This window comes from Pseudorca crassidens, chromosome 5, assembly GCF_039906515.1.
Source record: "Pseudorca crassidens isolate mPseCra1 chromosome 5, mPseCra1.hap1, whole genome shotgun sequence".
NCBI classification, from domain to species: domain Eukaryota; kingdom Metazoa; phylum Chordata; class Mammalia; order Artiodactyla; family Delphinidae; genus Pseudorca; species Pseudorca crassidens.
The window spans coordinates 138,423,177-138,438,337 of NC_090300.1; the positions used below are offsets into that span (position 1 = coordinate 138,423,177).

General features: G+C 37.9%; 2 protein-coding genes across 6 annotated transcripts in view; both read left to right on the forward strand.

Annotated features, from left to right (window-relative positions):
• SLC5A3 (solute carrier family 5 member 3) overlaps positions 1 to 12,588 on the forward strand; it is a 34,661-nt gene extending 22,073 nt beyond the window's left edge. For all 5 annotated transcript variants that reach the window (XM_067739408.1, XM_067739407.1, XM_067739410.1 and 2 more), the window contains one exon: positions 970 to 12,588. In XM_067739408.1, coding sequence (XP_067595509.1) covers positions 1,309 to 3,465 — 2,157 coding nt within the window. In that variant the 5' untranslated portion in view covers positions 970 to 1,308 and the 3' untranslated portion in view covers positions 3,466 to 12,588. The remainder of the gene's footprint in view (positions 1 to 969) is intronic.
• Positions 1 to 15,161, forward strand: part of MRPS6 (mitochondrial ribosomal protein S6) — a 66,068-nt gene that overhangs the window by 21,542 nt on the left and 29,365 nt on the right. The gene's annotated exons all lie outside the window — the stretch shown is intronic.

Genomic DNA, 15,161 nt, shown 5'->3' on the forward strand with positions numbered 1-15,161 from the left:
TTGGAAGATATAATAATAATAATAATGACGTTATTTTTCAGTCTTCCAGAAAAATTTTCTATTTCTTCCTCCTCTCCTTGCTCTGTATACCCTTCAACAAGAAAGCATTAAAAGGAAAAATTATTCAGCAAAATCAAACCTTGAGTCAGTGCCTTTATCATCTCAGAGGTTCTCTTGGAAATAATGCCTGATGAAATGGAAGGGAAGGAAATGACTTTCTGTAACATTAAAAAAATCTTTTTTTCAATGTCTTCCTTCTAGCTAGCAGAGTAAAATTTTAGGGTTGTTTAGGTATGTTCCTAGTTTTTTTGTGTGGAACATCTTGTTTCCCCTTAGGGCAGGAGTCATGTCACAATTTCTAGGTTAATGTATGATGACTAGCACAGATGTACATTTGTAGTAGGAATTTAGGAAAATTTTGTAACAGTAGTCTGCACAGACTAAGCAGTACTTGGTATTGTGTTTGGGGGTAGATGATAATACTTAGTAAATACCTGTTCTGTCCAGGACCCTAACTGGCTATAAAATACATTACTCTCAGGATTCACAGTATTTGAAGATTCATTTTGGTGTCCTTATTTATTATGAATAATTAGTGTCATCCCCCCGCCCCCAAAGTGCTTTAAGACCTTGGTGCCTTTCCAATCTGAGACTACCACACTAAGACAAGAAAGGGCAGTGTCATGGTGGGCATTTCTTAGTTGCCAGAGAAGTTAAGCCACTTAGTTAGGAGGTCAATTAATTTTTGTTCTTACTTCAAAATGATAAATATTCTCCCTGACTTTAAGTATCAGATGTGATAGTATGGATCGCTCTTTCCTGTGGAACTAAAGTACATATATTTTAAAAGTTTTTTTTTCCTTTTTATAATGTCTTGTTGCGCCGTTTTGCTAGACTGAAAGTTTCCTCATCGCTTGGTGAGCCCCTCCTCTAATTCAATCTTTGTCTTTTGTCTTTGCTGCCTTGCAGGGTTGGTACAGTAGGCTTCACTAGACTTAGCTGCAACTCAGAATTTCTCCTCCAGCACCTGAGTAAATGCTGATGGTCTTGTGGAGAGTGGATTAAGAGTACGAGCTAAGTTCTCAATCCCAATTAAGAAGCGGAGGAAAATTTAAACTGTCTCCTTCAAAGTTTATCACAACCGCCACCATCAAGACAGCAAACCAAAGGACAAAGACTTTGACCTGCTGTGTTGCTCTGTGTAGTCCAGTTCACGTACGGTTTACAGACTTGGCTGGGGTTACTAATGAGTAAATAAAAAGTTGGACACTTCTGTCATTGGACACTTTTATTCACAAAGTTACCAAAATGAGGGCTGTGCTGGAGACAGCAGACATTGCCATAGTGGCCCTGTATTTTATCCTGGTCATGGGCATTGGTTTTTTTGCCATGTGGAAATCTAATAGAAGCACTGTAAGTGGATACTTCCTGGCGGGGCGCTCTATGACCTGGGTAGCAATTGGTGCCTCTCTGTTTGTGAGCAATATTGGGAGTGAGCACTTCATTGGGCTGGCAGGATCTGGAGCTGCAAGTGGATTTGCAGTGGGCGCATGGGAATTCAATGCCTTACTGCTTTTGCAACTTCTGGGATGGGTTTTCATCCCGATTTACATCCGGTCAGGGGTATACACCATGCCTGAATACTTGTCCAAGCGATTTGGTGGCCATAGGATTCAGGTCTATTTTGCAGCGTTGTCTCTGATTCTCTATATCTTCACCAAGCTCTCAGTGGATCTGTATTCGGGTGCCCTCTTTATCCAGGAGTCTTTGGGTTGGAACCTTTATGTGTCTGTCATCCTCCTCATTGGCATGACTGCTTTGCTGACTGTCACCGGAGGCCTTGTTGCAGTGATCTACACAGACACTCTACAGGCTCTGCTCATGATCGTTGGGGCACTCACACTTATGATTATTAGCATGATGGAGATTGGCGGGTTTGAGGAAGTTAAGAGAAGGTACATGTTGGCCTCACCCAATGTCACTTCCATCTTGTTGACATACAACCTTTCCAACACAAATTCTTGTAATGTCCACCCTAAGAAAGATGCACTGAAAATGTTGCGGAATCCAACAGATGAAGATGTTCCTTGGCCTGGATTCATTCTTGGGCAGACCCCAGCTTCGGTGTGGTACTGGTGTGCTGACCAAGTCATCGTGCAGAGGGTCCTAGCGGCTAAAAACATTGCTCATGCCAAAGGCTCTACTCTGATGGCTGGCTTCTTGAAGCTTCTGCCAATGTTTATCATAGTTGTCCCAGGAATGATTTCCAGGATACTGTTTGCTGATGATATAGCTTGCATCAACCCAGAGCACTGCATGCAAGTGTGTGGAAGCAGAGCTGGGTGCTCTAATATTGCGTACCCACGCCTGGTGATGAAGCTGGTTCCTGTGGGCCTCCGGGGCTTAATGATGGCAGTGATGATTGCAGCTCTGATGAGTGACTTGGACTCTATCTTTAACAGTGCCAGTACCATATTCACCCTCGATGTGTACAAACTCATCCGCAAGAGTGCAAGCTCCCGGGAGCTAATGATTGTGGGGAGGATATTTGTGGCTTTTATGGTAGTGATCAGCATTGCGTGGGTGCCCATCATCGTGGAGATGCAAGGAGGCCAGATGTACCTTTACATTCAGGAGGTAGCAGATTACCTGACGCCCCCAGTTGCAGCCCTATTCCTTCTGGCAATTTTCTGGAAGCGCTGCAATGAACAAGGGGCTTTCTATGGTGGAATGGCTGGCTTTGTTCTTGGAGCAGTCCGTTTGACACTGGCCTTTGCCTACCGTGCCCCAGAATGTGACCAACCTGATAACAGGCCAGGCTTCATCAAAGACATCCATTACATGTACGTGGCCACAGCGTTGTTTTGGGTCACAGGACTCATTACTGTAATTGTTAGCCTTCTCACGCCACCTCCTACGAAGGAACAGATTCGTACCACCACCTTTTGGTCTAAGAAGAGCCTGGTGGTAAAGGAGAGCTGCTCCCCAAAAGAAGAACCGTACAAAATGCAAGAGAAGAGCATCCTGAGATGCAGTGAGAATAGTGAGGCCATCAACCACGTCATTCCCAATGGGAAATCTGAAGATAGCATTAAGGGCCTGCAGCCTGAAGATGTTAATCTGTTGGTGACCTGCAGAGAGGAGGGCAACCCAGTGGCTTCTTTAGGTCATTCAGAGGCAGAAACACCTGTAGATGCTTATTCCAATGGGCAAGCAGCTCTCATGGGTGAGAAAGAGAGAAAGAAGGAAACAGAGGATGGAGGCCGGTACTGGAAGTTCATAGATTGGTTCTGTGGCTTTAAAAGTAAGAGCCTCAGCAAGAGGAGTCTCAGAGACCTGATGGAGGAGGAGGCTGTTTGTTTACAAATGTTGGAAGAAACTCCACAAGTAAAACTAATACTAAATATTGGACTTTTTGCTGTGTGTTCACTTGGAATTTTCATGTTTGTTTATTTCTCCTTATGAACTTTTAAGGATATGATGAGACACTAACTTAAGAAAATACTGGTCTTTGAAAAAAAAAAAAAAACAAAACACTTATGTAACTGTTGCATCTCTCAGGCATTGTTTACGCTGTAGGTTTTAGCCAAATTTTACTTAGCAGAAAAATCATCTATTTGCAAGACTTTATTTTCCCAGAGATGGATGAAAGTAAAATTTCAATCTAAATGAAGTAAAACTTGTTTAACAGACTGAATTGTGCAAATGTGGTTTAAAATTTTCCATACCAAAGTAAGGAGAGACCAATTATTCTCATAGAGCACTTAGAGCAGAATATATGCTAAGATATCACGAATAAGATATACTGTCTGCACTGCCAAATCTTGGTAGGCCTTCTTACCCTGAAGTAGAAGACTTGCTCATTTTAAAGTTTTTTCTCTCTCTGTAATCCCTACTTCCATTTTAAAAAACTGAATTTGTAGACATTGTATAATCAATTATGTACTGAAAATCGCTAACATGTGCTTGTTTCAGGGCAAGTTCGTTTGCCAGGTTCGTTTTGTTAGCATGAGCCTATGGATTCTGAATGCTGAAAGAAAGGAAGAAGAATGTTTTCCTGTAGCTATTCTTGTACCGCCAGTATATGGAATGTTGGGAAAAAGTTTGTTCCAGTTGCTTTTTTCTTTTTTTCCTACTTTGAAGTTTAAGTGAACCATACTCAAACGACCACCAAGTCTGTCTTTATAAAGTTGTATGTCATGATTGTATTGTACATGATTATGGGGGAGAAAATGAAGTAAACATTGCTGATGATCCCCAGATTTACTGACCAAATTAAGATCATTTATATAGTTTGGAAATTAGCATCCCCTAAGCAGCATTTGATCGACTAAGCTGAACAGGTGATAGTCTAATACTAAATATTGGACTTTTTGCCGTGTGATCACTTGGAATTTTCATGTTTTCATACTTCATTAATTCTCTAACTTTGTTCTTGTCATTTGGTAATATTCTTTATTAGCCAGGTACCTTCCCAAGTGGATCCATTTGGAAGATATGTCCGGAAATTTGAAGAAGAATTAACTCTGCCTTTGTGCTGGGTTGCCCTACTTGATTAGATTGTGAGATATTGCAGTTGAGTTTTTAGAGTGAAAATTTAATTCTCAGATCATATTGTATCCTTGATAAGTCTTTTTTTTCCCCGATTTACTTTTTTTTCAAAAGACTTGCCATGTGTACACAGCCTCTACATTTTTGTTTAAAAAGTTAACAGTGACTTAGAGTGTGATGATATTTTGTTGCAAACTGACCATCAGTAACAGAAAACTCAAGAGTGCATGCTTTGCCATTGGTGGATTGTCAGTATAGTTTTTCTGTAGAATGGATAGCATGTTCAAGAGGTGCCATGAACAAGAACTTCTACGGGTTTCGTAGTGTGTCTTGTAGAGGAGATTACAGGACTTGCGTTAATTGTAGGACCCTCTATCTTGACATGGCTTCATACCCAGTTACAGCCTTCCTGGAAGAGAATCCATTTTTCACAGAGTGATTCCCTTCATGAGGACAGGGTACAAAAGACGTCTGAGAAGAGCTCTACAGATTAGGTAGTTCTTTGTGTGTCCTGTCCTTTTTCCTCCATGACAGATGAAGGAAACTAATTGTGTATCTACTTTGACTTTTCTGTAATCTCTGATATTTTTTAAATTGCATGATTTTATTAACCTTTATTCTTCAGGGGAAAATTATTACTTTATTTAGATATTTTTGTAGATTTTGAATCAAAACTCAGTCCTAATGACTTTAAATTTTTTTGTATTTATAAACTAGTTTCATTATGATGGATTTGATTAGTTCAAAGTTGATTTTAGAAATTGTCAGGTAGCATAATGTCTTCCCATCTCCAGGGGGCTTTCTGAAGGACTGAGTCTGTAGATGAAAAAAATAATTCATGTACGAATAGTATGATTTCTGAGAGCTTATTAGAGTGCCTTGTGGAATTTTGTTCTCAATTTCATTCTTAAGGTTTATAAGCTGGGGGCCAAATAAAAATAAGGACCATCCTTTTCTTGTGTGGAGGCTGAGGCTGTGACATGTCCAAGGTTACAAAGTCTGTTGGGAAGAACAGAAAACCAGGTGTCCAAATCTGGATTCATGGTTTGTCCTCTTCTTTTTTCAAAGGAACTGTTCTTCCTTTGAGACAGCCTTTTGATATTTGGGGAAATAACAGGATCTTAGATTTTTCAAATTGACATTAAGTTGTAGGAATTAAAATTTTTCTTTGACTCTGAACACCTTGCTGTGTAACTCAGCAGTGAGGACTGACATATTGGCTGAGCAGCCTTCTTACCCCTTCTATTAAAAGCATAAATGAATAGGTGGTATTTAAGTGGATTTTTCCCCCCTTTATTTAATGTTGACTCCTAATAGTTTGGGATATTAGCATCCCCCTACCTTCTCTCTGCTGTTGTCTTAGTATGATACATAAAATACATCATCTTGTGTCTATTCATGTGTATATAGCAGTAGGTCAAGTTTAGAGTACTAATGTTTGTAAATAAGGAATGATTATTAGCATATCCATTAGGATTGTTTATTCTTGCCAGTATAAACATTTTATTTAGACTGAAGTCCCTGAAGCTTGCCCTTCTTATTGCCTCCCAGTAATAGATAATGTGCTTGAATAAGTATGTGAATTCCTGATTGCAACTTCATTTCAGGGGACCATTCTTCAGTCTGTATTTCATTAGAATGATTGTTCATGGAATGATACATGGTCTGTCTTAAAGCTAGCAAAATAGTCGTACTTTACACTAACTAAATGGGTCCTAAATGATGACATTGATACCTAGACATTAACATGTATATGTTTTCATATTGGCTCAAGCTGAGGTTCAGAATTGGCTAAGAGTGATTGACTACAGTAGTTAGCTACGAGTCAGAATGAAGCGAGGACACTGGTCTTCAAAGGTGGAGAAAAATATTGTCTTATCTGCTGTTAATGGTATCTCCAGTTCTTAGATTTTTGTCCTCTCAGGCAATCTTAGTCTCCAGATCTGATGAGAAGAGCTTATTACCCTGACATGCAGAATGATTATTGGTTCCTTTGTGGTACCTCTAATTTCCCTGTTCATCTCAGAATATTTTGTCCTCCCACCCAAGACAGTAAGCGGCTTTTGAAACAGCTGAGCCAGTCTTTTCCCCCAGCCTTTCTTTCCTGGTGAGGTTATCACTCTTATCTTTTGGTTAGAGAAGCATCAAGCAGTAGCAATGGCGCTGTGTCCTTTGGCCTAAATCCAGCAGATCTGATCTCCCAAGGCTTCTTTTTCACTTGGCTCAAAGGATCCATTGTCTGTTTGCACAAAGAGGCTGGCCTGGGTCACAAAGCCCTAGCTCTTGGGGATGGAAAGTCAAGTAATTAGTGGGGGCCCATCACTTCATGAAACTTCACATTTTAAGAACTGAGTGGGAAGGTTGTTACTCAGTTCTCTAACCTGAGGCTAAGTGGGGGCTTGAAAGTCTTGTCCAGGGTGATTAGAACCTTTAAGTCTCTACATTTCTCAGTCCATTGCTGTCTTCCCTATATTGGGTGTGTGGATCTTCCCCTCTCTTTAGATATCATTTAATGTAGCTTATGGGTTATTCTCATTCTTTACCACCCTATAGAGCTGCTATATTATTAGCTATTAAAAGGTTAGACCCATCAATGTTCCCACTTGGCAGTATTCGGCTTACTTGCTTTTCTTATACTTTACTCCCATACGTCATTTTCTTCTGAGGTATGATGGCTGAAAATGACCACATGGGTGTCTAGTAGTGACACCTCAGCATTTCCTGAGTTTGGGTTGAGAGATGTATAAAGACCATTGTTGTTAAATTCCGTGAGTACGGAGAGTTGCCAGGACAAAATTTTCTTAAGAAGTCAGAAACACTATTAAGTGAGATGCTGAGAAGTACCTGGGTGATGCAGACTTAACAGAAGACAAAATTAGCTTAAAATGTGTTAGATGTAGAATCATATTCATTGAACTCTAGAACTTGAGGTATCTTTGCTATCAGCTAGTTTAAACCCCTCCGCATATAGATTAGGGTACAGTGAATAAGATCAAGCTTGTTAAACCCTGGTTTGATGTTAAATATCGTAAAGTATGAGTTTATTAACATATTTGAGGTTAAAATGACTGATATTTCATAATGATACTTTAGTAGAAAAAATACTTTTAGGTTTCAGTATTCATAAGATTTATCATTAGCCAGGTGTTAAATTGTTTAAGTCATTTTAATGTTGACATTAGCCTGAGCAGACTTTACAAATGGGATATATTCCTATTTGTGTGTATGCCTACCTACCATTCAGAGAGACTGGTTTCCCCCTTTGTCTTCCCTCACATTGCTTTAATTATTCACCTATTCTTTCAACACTTAACAGATTCCTATTTTGATCTTTTGTCAGCTTAATTCACTTTGTTTCAGGCTTATTGTCATGGTGTGCAGAAGTGCTGCTTTGCCCCATATTTGAAGGTCTGGATCCAAATAGTGATTCACTAAATATAGTTGTGTTTAAATATACTAAATTTCTATTAGCTTAAACTGTTCTCAAGAATTGTTTTCTTAGACTTTGTGTTCACTAATAATAAAAGCCCTTAATAATTCATCAGTATTTTATTCTCGAAACTCAGTTTTCAAAAATTAGGAGGCAAGAATAGTTAAATTCACACCAGTCCCTTTGAAATGATGGTGTCACAATGTAGAGAGGAATGGAGTTTGTTTTGATGCCGAAAAGCCTTGTTCTTGCAGTAATTAAAGGTAAAAAGTTGGAACTAGTCAGTTGGCATATAGAGAAACCCTTTTGTACTAGTTAGGTATGAAGCTGGATTACAAAAGAAGTAATCTTTTGATCACTACATTTGGTTTTCTTGGTTGACTTAACTCAGGGCTGCAAATGCCTTTTCCTCCATTAAGCTAACTTCTCTTAATTTGGTATGCTTTTTGTCAAACTCTCACCTCTGTTGGAAGAGTAGATAGATACTCAACTACTTTGACTCCAGAACAGAATTTAGCTAAGGTTCAAAATAATTGATGGGCTTTGCCAGCACTGAGTCCCACACCATTATTCATGTTGTCATATAAATGTTTTTATTTAAACTTCTCTCCAGTGCTGGGAATAAGGCTTTAAACTACTGATTCACCTTTAAAGGAATGTTAAGAGAATTGATATAATTTATGTTTGTTTCCATCTCAAATCCTTTATAAAAGATAGGATTTAGCTTATTGTTTTGGGTTAAGCACCCCATTTATCTGATAACCAACAGGCTTAACCATTGGCATATAGTCTTTTACTCAGAAGTAAACAGAAAAGGTTTGATGTATCTGTATCATTACTCATCTCGTGCACTTTACTTTTTCGGGGAGAACCATAATCTGAGACTTGACTTAAACCAATAACCTTAATTTATGTAATGACTTTTAAAAGTTTGGTTTGGTTACCTGGATACATAGTGTGTTTGCAGAGAGGGATGCTAGAATAAATAAGTCAAGACAAAGCACAGTGGTCTCAGATTCTTGTTAGTGTAGGAGCAGTGCTTTGCTCTCCTCAGAGAAGCACTGTATTATAATTGTTGCCCAGGATAATGGAGCCCCCCACCCCAGTTCAAGACAGTTTACAGTAAGTGAACTCTGTCATTGAGGGAAATACATTTTCCAGTGATTTCGGCAACAGCACAAGTTGACAGTAGGTAACCACACCTTTGTTGGAGACTTATATTGGAAATTCACCTTGTACCCTAGTGCTGCTGGATAAAGGAGTGTTTACTTTTTTTATTGCCTCTGGACAAACTACTCTGGATAATTTTCCAATATATCAGTGTAGCCTATACCTCTATAAGTGGAATGTTCCTTAATAACTCACTTTTTTGTTACACTAGTTGGAAACTGAAATTAAGCTCATTGCTATCTATATTATTGAAACCCCCAACTGGCAAAGGCCATTCTGTAGGGTATATTCCATAATATAATCATCTTCTGAAATTTACGTTTTGATTAGTGCCTTCTGGCTGCCAATACTGAATCTGCTAGTTCACACCTTTCCCTTTCTTGATAGATAACTCTTATTTGTTACAGTTCCTCTTTTTAAATATCGTTATAGCTAGTGAAGAAAATACATTTATATTTACATACTTTATATGCAGCCTCTGTTTAAGTTCAAGGAACCAGGTAAGTCTGGTTTGTGTTGCAGCTTAAATGTTATTTATTCATCTGAATTTGTTTCTTTTATATCCTTAATTAAAAATTTAAGGTTACTTATTCTGTGGGTATATTTTAACTTTATCATTTTCCAGTGTAGGTTGGATAGGCATATCTGAGAACATATATGTGACAACCGTTTCACATTCCATGATAAGGAAAAAGCTGAAAGTAAGTGTCCATAGAAAGCACAAAACCATGTTCCCTCATATTTGTAACTCCACATGTAGAAAGCACAAGACTAACAGTATTCTCATTGTCCCACAAGTGCCAGGCATAAAAAGCCCACCATGGGTTTGTCTCGAGTTGTCAGGATGAGGACCGCAGTACTGAAAGCCCTAGACAGTGAGGTACCTAAGATAGGGGTCCTAAATCATAAGGGATTCAGTGTTCTAATCTGAGTACGTTTGTACTGCTTTGGTGGAGGAGAGAATACCAATGTCAAGAATGCTGCAATTGTATTGGGGGGTTACTAGCTAAAATGGGGTCTGTGGGCTCTTTCCTACAATCTGGAACTTGAGAAACAGGGACAGACTTCTAGGTTTTTGGTGGGTGGAACATTTTGACAAACTTCTGCTTTAAGCTGTAGAGCCATTGGATTTTTTTTTTTTTTAATCATACATCTTTAGGAAATTTTACCTCCCGTCAATAGTACCTTGAAAACATGGAGAAATCTCACATTTTAATAGGGCAAATACTAATCTTTAATCTTTGCGTAAATTTAATCTAAACTTAATGAAGTTATTTTTTCATATGCTTCACTGCACTTCATTTTAATAGAGCGGAATTTGATCCGAGTGTTACGAGCATCAAACTAACAGACAGATCTGCCAAATGAAGTGCTTTGCTTTTCACAATGGTTGTAAGAGTCTAAAGGATTCTTTTGCCTGTCTCATTACCCGCTTCAAGACTAGATTAGATGAAATCTGTGAATATGCATGCAAAAGAAGAAAATAATGTGTTTTCTTGAACTCGACATTATCCTTATTTTACTCCTCACTTTCTACACCTGAATAGTCCCTGTTTGTAAACAATGAATAAATACATTTGTGTCTTGGATTTTGCCTGTATGTCAAAAGATGGAAGGACTCTCAGGATGGAGAGAAGTGACTAGCTTTGTTCCCACTCTCCTCTATTTTGTATGTTTATCTTCTTAGGGATAATCATCTTTAATAATATATGGAATGAAGATTAAAGCTGGTATAGACTAATGGAACATGTTTTAGAAGAATTAACCTGAGCACTTTGAGGGAGAGACTTACGCCCTCTAGCCAAAAGTCGCCAGGTTGTGGACCTGCAGCATTTTTTAAGAATGTAAAACCTCAGGCTTCGGTGGGGTTACTGGAGAGGAATACCAGAAATGCAGGAGAAAGGAGAGGTTTGAGGAACATCTTTGGCTTAGCAATATGTGATAAGGCAAAGCAGTAATAACCTGTTAGTCCTGTGTAGAATGTGTTCTGTACCTTTAAATTTTGTTTTTAAATTTAAAATAGTTTTTAAGAACTTAAAGGATGCTTTTGAAGATTCCTTTGGCAGAATATCTTTCACCTGTAATTCCATGGAAAATTGCTTTAATTAGTCTAGGTGAAAGTAGTCCTAGCGGTGTAAATATGTATAAATAGAATTTTCTAATTTCACTGTGAGATCTCTAACTTTTGAGTGGCAAACAGATCAACAGGTCTTTTGCTCATGGACTTTTCTGTGGGGTTGTTAAAATGCAAAAGCTTTATTTTTTAAATAATGACATATTACATTAGTGTCAGATGATGGTATGGAATCTGTTGCCCTGCTTTCCCCCACCAATAATGCTTCAGTTTATAGATTGCCAACAGAGTTCCAAAATAAAGCGAGGATTTACCCATTCTTTGCTTGGACATCCCATTTTCTGTTGCCTGGACCTATGTTGGCAATCACATATGAACTATGTTATGCTTCTCAGTGCTTCTTCTTCTCCTTTTTTTTTTTGATAAGGTGGATATCAAAAATAGTTGCTGTGCAAAAGTTAGTAGTCTTCTTCAAGAAGAAAACCAATTCCTTTTCTAATATCCTGTGAAATTGCTTCATTCATTCCTTTATTTTTAAGCCAAATGTCAGCAGAGTACTGCTGCTTTTATCTAGTAATTTTGATATGTAAGTATTAATGCATTTTTAAAAGATGTCTACATTGAAAAATGTTTTTCCCAGTGTCCTGCCTCTTAAGCTTTGTTCAAATGTTCTGTGAGAGACCAGTCTGTGCACTGGGGTTGTGTATTGTATACATGGATTGTTTTGTCAGTTATGCATTGTAGACCAAATGTGATTTTAAATGAAGTTGTTGGGTTATTGGTGAGTTTTTTGAATTGTAAACTGATTTCCAGGGTACCTTCATTGTCCACAGCATTTTTTTTTTTTTTAAGGCTTGACTGATCAGGTCCATCTCACTGTACAATGTTTTAGTTGCAAGCAGAAAGTAGAATTTGATATAAACCAGGTTACTTCCATATTGAAAGGAATACAATTAAAATTGTAGATTTAGGATTGTTAACCATACATGACAATTCTAACTTTGACTTATTCTAACCTATTGTATACAATCTTATTTTTTAAATTGTAGACATGTATGATCTTGGTTTAATGTGTTTTTAAAAGTGTTAACTGTTTAAAAATGAAAAAAATGAAGCAAATCTGCTAAAGAGCTGTCAGTTTTCATTACTGACTCTGTAAAATACACTGTTCTTTGTGTACTATGTGTTATTTTGCCAGCTGCTGCATTAGCCTTTAAAAGTATTTGGAAACTTAAGATGAACTACATTTCTTGCAAAGTATATTCCTTTCTGTGGTATTTTGTCCTGTAACTGAAGTATAGTAATTATTTTATGGAAATGTTAGCACTTCTGTACCAACTTTGAATAAAATGAAAAATTTACACTTCTGTGACTAAGTATTTTCAATATGAACACATGTCTACCCTCAAAAGGTTGTATCTCAGTTCCTTTTCTCTTGGCTCATGAAGAGTTCCGGTGGGTTTCCCCCACCAATTATTGCCATTCTTTACCTTGGAAAACATGGACTTGCAAATACTGACTGAGAATTGAGTTGTATATAAAACATTGAATAAATAAAAATATTCTTGGTTTTTTCATTTCTAATTTTGAGATAATTCCAAATTATAGGAAAGTTGCAAGAATAGGTTGAAGAACCCAGGAATCATTTTCATCCAGATTCATAGAGGTTAACATTTTGCCACAGTTGCTTTGTCATTCTCTCATCAGACACTTTCCTGAACGGTTTGAAAACAAGTCACAGACATCATTCCCCTTTACCTTCTAAGTACTTAGGGATATATTTCTTAAGACAAGGATAATCACAATATAATCAAAATCTGGAAAGTAACTGGTACGATATTTTAATCTAAAGTCTTTATTCAAATGTTGCTGTTTCAATAATGTTCTTTTATAGCAACTTTTTTTTTTAAGTTTGGAAACCAGTTCATTGCATTTAGCTCTTATGTCTATCTCCTTTAGTCTGAAATAGTTCCTCAGCTGTTCTTTTTGTCTTTTGTGGTATTGATATTTTTGAAGTGTAGAGGCCAGTCATTTTGTGAATGCCACCCCTATTTAGGGTTGTTTCCTCATGATTTGATTCACACTATGCATTTCTGGCAGGACTACAACGTAAGCAATAATATGTCCTCAAAGCCTCACACTGAGAGGCATGTGTTGTGTTGTCTCATTATTATTGACATTAACTTTTGATACTTGATTGGGGTGGTACCTACCAGGTCTCTCCACTGTCTAGTTAATGTTTTCCCCTTTGGTAGTAAGTAAATTGTGGGGAGATAATTAGAGTTTATGTAAATAACTTATTCCTCATCAAACTTGAATCCCTAGTTTTAGCATCCATTGATAATTCTTTTTTTTTAAAATAAATTTATTTATTTTTGGCTGTGTTGGGTCTTCGTTGCTGGGCACGGGCTTTCTCTAGTTGTGGTGAGCAGGGGCTACTCTTCGTTGAGGTGCTCAGGCTTCTCATTGCAGTGGCTTCTCGTTGTGGAGCACGGGCTCTAGGCGCATGGGCTTCAGTAGTTGTGGCTTGTGGGCTCTAGAGCACAGGCTCAGTAGTTGTGGCACATGGGCTTAGTTGCTCTGTGGCATGTGGGATCTTCCCAGACCAGGGCTCGAACCTGTGTCCCCTGCATTGGCAGGAGGATTCTTAACCACTGTGCCACCAGGGAAGCCCCAGTGATAATTCTTGCCTGAGTAAGTTATTACTGTGGTGGTGTGAAACAGTGATTTTTCTAACTTTTTTTTTTTTTTACTATACTGAAATCAAGAGTTTCCCCTTTTCCCCATTTATTTATCAGTTTGAACTCATGTATTATTTGGTGGGTTATAATTCATTACTGTCATTTTGCTCAGATGTTTCCAGATTTAGCTAGCAGGTCTCCCTTCAGGCTAGTTTGTGTCCTGTGGCACGTTCCATCGTTTTTTGAGTACTTCCTTGTTTTCCAGCACAACAAAGTGTTACAGGCTCATCTTGTACTTTCCCTGACCCATTCAGGATCAGGCATTTAGTAGGGTATGGTATTTAGAAACTAAGGTCTGGGTGTGCTCATTCTTACAGAGGTAAACATGGTCAGTGTACAGAACTAGGAAGTTCGCGTACACATCTCCTGATGTCTCCAGTTGTAAACCAGCACCAGAGGTTTCTTTTTAGCCTCCCCTTTCTATGTTTGTATCTCCCTTCTCCAACAGCAAGAATCTGATAATACTGACGCATTTACTTATTTTTTTTCAATTTTACAGTGCCTTAGAATTAAAATTTTTGCATGTCTAAAAGTGTTTTTATTCTACTCATTTGTCTGAAAGTTTGGCTGAATATAGAATTCTGGATTGGGAAGTAGTTTCCTTCAGAAATGTGTAAACATAAGGCCATTCTTTTCTAGCTTCTAATCCCTGTGTTTTAAAATTTCATGATCATGTGGCTTGAAGAAAGCTTTTCTTTCACTTGTACTGGCCCTCAGTGGCCTCTTTCAATTTGTCAACCCCGTGTCCTTCAGTTTGGGGGTAATTTTTCTCCTCTTTTGGAACTTTTGTTCTTGTCTTGGATCTTCTGGACTGGTCCACTTGGTTTCATACAGTCTTTTAATTTTCACCTTTGTCTTTTTGGTCTTTCTAGAGGTGTATCTAAACTTTATCTTCCAACCCTTATGTTAAAAAAGAATTTCTTTTAAATTTCTGTCAGGTTTTTAATTTTTAAGAGATCCTTTGTTCCCCAAATCTTTCTTTTTTATAGCCTTGTTCTTTTTTCATGTATGCTGTATTTTCTCATCTTTGAAGATGCTTAAGTTTTCTCCTTCTGCATTGTTTCCTCCAGTTTTTATTTTGTTTGTGTTGGTCTCACATGTTAAAGGCTTTTCACAAATGTGTTCTGATCTTTGGTGGTTTGCTTATGTTTAACGGGGTGGACTAAAAAATGCTCTGAGTGTGTGGGTGGAGTTT